This window comes from Melampsora larici-populina (genome assembly GCF_000204055.1).
Source record: "Melampsora larici-populina 98AG31 unplaced genomic scaffold MELLAscaffold_290, whole genome shotgun sequence".
Lineage (NCBI taxonomy): Eukaryota > Fungi > Basidiomycota > Pucciniomycetes > Pucciniales > Melampsoraceae > Melampsora > Melampsora laricis-populina.
The window spans coordinates 1-4,684 of record NW_006769038.1 but is presented as its reverse complement, the minus strand read 5'-3'; the positions used below and the strand labels follow the sequence as shown (position 1 = coordinate 4,684).

At 38.0% G+C, this 4,684-nt stretch overlaps 1 protein-coding gene across 1 annotated transcript; it reads right to left on the bottom strand.

Annotated features, from left to right (window-relative positions):
• Window positions 1-3,392: 3,392 nt before the first annotated feature.
• On the bottom strand, window positions 3,393-3,683 carry MELLADRAFT_88719 (uncharacterized protein; the record flags this gene model as incomplete). The annotated part of the gene is made up of 2 exons (XM_007419614.1): window positions 3,393-3,548; window positions 3,630-3,683. The coding sequence occupies 2 exons, from the start codon at window positions 3,681-3,683 to the stop codon at window positions 3,393-3,395; spliced, it is 210 nt and encodes a 69-aa protein (XP_007419676.1).
• Between the last annotated feature and the right edge of the window lie 1,001 nt (window positions 3,684-4,684).

The following is a 4,684-nucleotide window of genomic DNA, read 5'->3' as shown; positions in this document are numbered from 1 at the left end:
TGATGCAAATGGCCAATGCAATGAAGTTCCGATACAAAACGTGTGGAGAAAAAAGGCAGGCGGCAGGATTATTCGACATATGCCCTTGGTGCTTTATTGCGATGATCTCTCTGGAAACATCTCGAAAAGGTGGAATAAACACCTTGCTTTTTACTTCACACTCGCGGGATTACCTTCAAAATTTGTGAATCAGGAATATAACTGCCATTTCCTGACAACATCAAATACAGCAGGGGCTTTGGAGCTTGCCGACCCTGTGATCGATGGAATCAAGTATGTATTTCCTCATTGGTACTGATATTACCATCTGACAATGCCTTGCATTCAGCAAACTCACAACCAACGGTTTCGTGGCATACGACAATCAGTGCAAAGAAGAAGTGCTGGTTATTCCATTTATACTTTGTCATTTAGGTGATTCGCCAATGCATGCTGAAGTCACCAACACGATGAACCCAACGGTTTCTCTCACACCATGCCGAATCTGTGACTTGAAGGTTGAATTATTGGCTCAGAAAAGGTCACGAACATATGTCAGCAATTTTGTGGGAGTTGATGAAAACGGGCACAAGGTAATATCTCTCTTTATTTACTGATTGGATCTGCCACTTACTATTACCATTGAGCATGCGGTTTGTTCATTTGTTCCAGTTGAATTTACCAACTCGAAGCTGGGACAAAACAAGAAAGCAAACAAAAGAACTATGGGAGTTGGCGCAAAAGCCAAACACCATCTCGGTTTTTGACAGTGAATCAGGTAGGTGTGGGGTTCGCGACCAAGGTAATATGCCCTTTGTTAAAAAGGTTCAAGACTTGCATCGAGACATAAACTATTCAAAAGAAGCAGTGGCGCAGATCTGCTCTGAACTCAATGAAGAATTCAAAGAACGCTTATTTAATCCGTTTCTGAGGTTGAAAGGTTACGTTCATTTACCTCCACCGCCAAGCAATGCACTAATATGTTCATTGTTGTTACTTAGGATTCGATGGTCATCGAGACACCCCAATCGAAATCCTTCACGTGGTGCTTTTGGGAGTAGCCAAATACCTTCTCCGTAATCGAATGAAGTTATGTTCAGCAAAAGAAAAGGAATTGATTTGGGGTCGGTGGAGATCCTTCAGCACTTCTGGATTGAGCATTCCTGCAATCCAGCCTAAAAGTATGATAACTCACTTTCAAAGCCTCACAGGAAAAGAATTTCGCACAGTAATACAATCAGCACCATTCATTTTTTTTGAATGTGATTTATCAGCTGAAGAGCGTGAAGCCTGGACATCACTATCCCATCTTGCACCGTTGATCTTTCAGACTGAAATTACGGATATGGAATCTTATCTTGAGCAACTTGGACAACGGGTTGAAATGTTCCTTGTATCAATTGTGAAGCTCTCAGCACAATGGTGCAACAAGCCTAAATTCCATATGCTTGTTCACCTCTCGGCGTCAATCCTTTGTTTTGGTCCAGCTTGCCTCTTTGCAACTGAAAATTTTGAGTCTTATAATGGAAACACCAGAAACTCGTCAATTCACTCAAATCACTTGAGTCCAGGTCGGGACATAGCAAATTCCTTCAATAATCATAGGCTTATCCGGGCGCTCACTTCCGGTTCCCTCCTTTACGATAAGAGACTGAAAACCTACATGGCGGCAAGCCCAAACATCTCAAACATATTCAAAAATAATGTATTATTTCAGAAGACAGTAGGCTACAATCAATCTTAGAATCAAGAACATAATTTCAAAGTCGGATGTAAGGAATTTCAACTATTTTATTCAAACAATTTCAACTATTTTATTCAAACAAACTCTTGATTGGATGTTTGTTTCTCACAGTTGTTCATAAAACCCAACCACAAAGTGCTAACGAGTGCATACCCAAAGCAATATTTGATGCGTACTCGGCAAAGAATTGGAAAGTTCTTGAGTCATTAACTTTGAAGAACGGCCAGCAATTTAAACAGGATAGTTTTATATCGGTATGTAACAGATGATAATGTTCTTCACAAATTATTCATGCCCTGCTTTGATTGTTTGTATCATTTGGTTTTCAGATCCAATTAACATCTTCAGATGTGCGATTCATAGGCAAGGTACGAAGAATCTGGGGAACAGGTTCCTGTGTACCAGAACAAAGCAAACTGGAGGTTTACAAATGTCAACTTCGGGGAATTAGCAATTTTTACCGTATGCGCCAGATAGAGGTGACTCAACAGTGCTATTGGATCAATCCCCGAGTAAGTAACAACCAATTGATTATTAATTTTGGAAACTTTGGCTAATGCAGATTGTCCAGGACATTGAAGGGGTCCTTAATGTGCAACACGACTGCAATGAAAGCAAATGTAAGGTCGAAAAGGATCGTCCTATCAGGATTGAGCGGCGGCTATCAAAGAATTTTGATCACCGTGTGGTGCATGAGGAGACAGCATCTTATATCCTCAAGTCAGGGTCTTTTTATTCTGCGGAACTCCATAGAAAATGGGCCGGAATCTCTTTTTGAAAAGTACAGCCTGAAGACCGGGTGTCGGCTATCACAACAGGAATTGAAAATTGGGAGTCGACATTGAGAGACAAGCAGGAAAAAATAGACAAACAACATCAAAAGGCAAAAGATCACAATCACGCGAAAAAGAGGATGTTCAAGGGCAAAGAGAAAGCAACAGAACATGATCAGAGTCAAGAACTTTAATGTCTATTTGAATGTCTATTCCTTAAACTAAGAACTTTAATGTCTATTAGAATGTCTATTCCTTAAACTGTCAGTTAGATAATCATTTCATTTTATTTCATGATGATAATTTCACATCAATTCAATTTGAATCACTATCCCTAAGCTGTCAGATCATATCCCTTGGATATAAAATGTGGTTTTTCGAAAAAATGATGAGACAACTCAAGGAAATCTTTTGTCAAAAAGAAGTTTCTCCTGATTTCATCTCATCCAAGGGTCCATCATGCCATTGAGAAGATTCAAGGAAATCTTTTGTCAAATCACGTCTCTTTCCTTTGTCAAAATCGAGTCTCTTTAAGGAAATCTTTTGTCATAATTTCATCCGAAGGGTCAATCATGGCATAGTACTTTGATACAGACATTTATCAATCCATCTAACACTAAAGGATCTAAAGTCGGTTGAAGAAAGGAATCAAATAGCCTTCGATGATCGGATTATTAATCAAACTCATCAATAAATGTGACATCTCGTCTTGATAAAGTTAATGTAAATGTATATAGGCTTGTTTGATTATATAACATCCATAACGAGACAGGATATGATGAATCTGGGATTCGATTATATAACATCCATAACGAGACAAGATATGATGAAGCTAGAACAGAAATCAAAGACAAAGTGTTAAGTGAATGTAATACCCCCCAAAAAAGTGAAGACGATCATCCCAAACTTACATCCTCTTCTGCCCATAAACCCGGTTCACTCATAGTTTGAATCCAATCACTACCAGCCAACAAGATGATCCGAATCGGTTTCCGTTGACTGGTTTGAACCAAAACCACCGATAAATTAGAATTGGCACAATCTTTGATAAACTGATTGGTAATGGTTGCAGAAGATTCAATAAGTCACCAAGCTAAAGAAAGAATAACCAGAGAGTGTGAATATGTACTTACGTTTGCCTCTTCACATTGAACTAGCCTTTTGGGCGGCGGGCGCCGCTCTGTCATTTCCCATTCCCACCGGGGCTTTCAAGTATGCTCAAAGCTATAGAAAGCTACAAAATCACTATGTTGGTGGAAGCACCACTTCATTGATGAACATATCCTCCATAACTAACAAATCCCTTCAGATTGGTGAATATGTATTTCCTTCATTTTCACAATCAAGTGTGTCCTGGTTTTGAATCTTTAAAAAACCTACAATTGCTGGATTGACAATGAGCACTGTTGAATTTTGTAAGCAAAGTGGGTCCAATATGTGTCTAGATGTTATGATAACACAAAAAGTAATTACCTTTGATTTAGTCACATCTCCCAATTTTTAATCATTTTATTTGATCAAATCCACTGCTTTGATGATTGAATGGTGAACCATGCTAGTCTAATCACATTCAAAGGAGAAAACTACACTACATGTCAGGATCATGAAGGAAAAATGAATAAGAAAATTGCTTTCCAGTATGTCAAACTTGTCCACATACCAACTTATGAGTGTCTCAATTTCTTGATATAATTGACTTACTTCAATTGATTGAATGAACCTTATATTTGTTGGACTATGTCTTGAGAGTGAGTGAAAGAAAAATTTAGTTTAAAGTGTTGGAGCATGGATTCACTTGAGATTAAAGCTGTTCCACCCTTTAGGTTTTATCAATTGTTTGATTACCTGATCATTGACTCACAATGTGATGCATTAATTGACCTTCTGTGTGTATAATTTTGATCTAGATTTGATTGATGTTCAAAAATCTCAAGTTAAAGTTGATAGATATAAGAGGTTGGCTTCATTCTAGTTTCAGGATTCTGTATAAAAGCAACATATTTGATCAAAACCTACCTTACAATACTGTTTGGAAGATGTCTCTCATCTGATATCCTTGGGCTTGAACTTTCAGAACTACAAACAAAATGTGATAAATTAAACAGAATGATGATTGTTGTCACCCAAAGTGTATATGTGAAGGTTTGAAATATTATTTTGAGGATACATGATGACTTGCTTTTGTTGA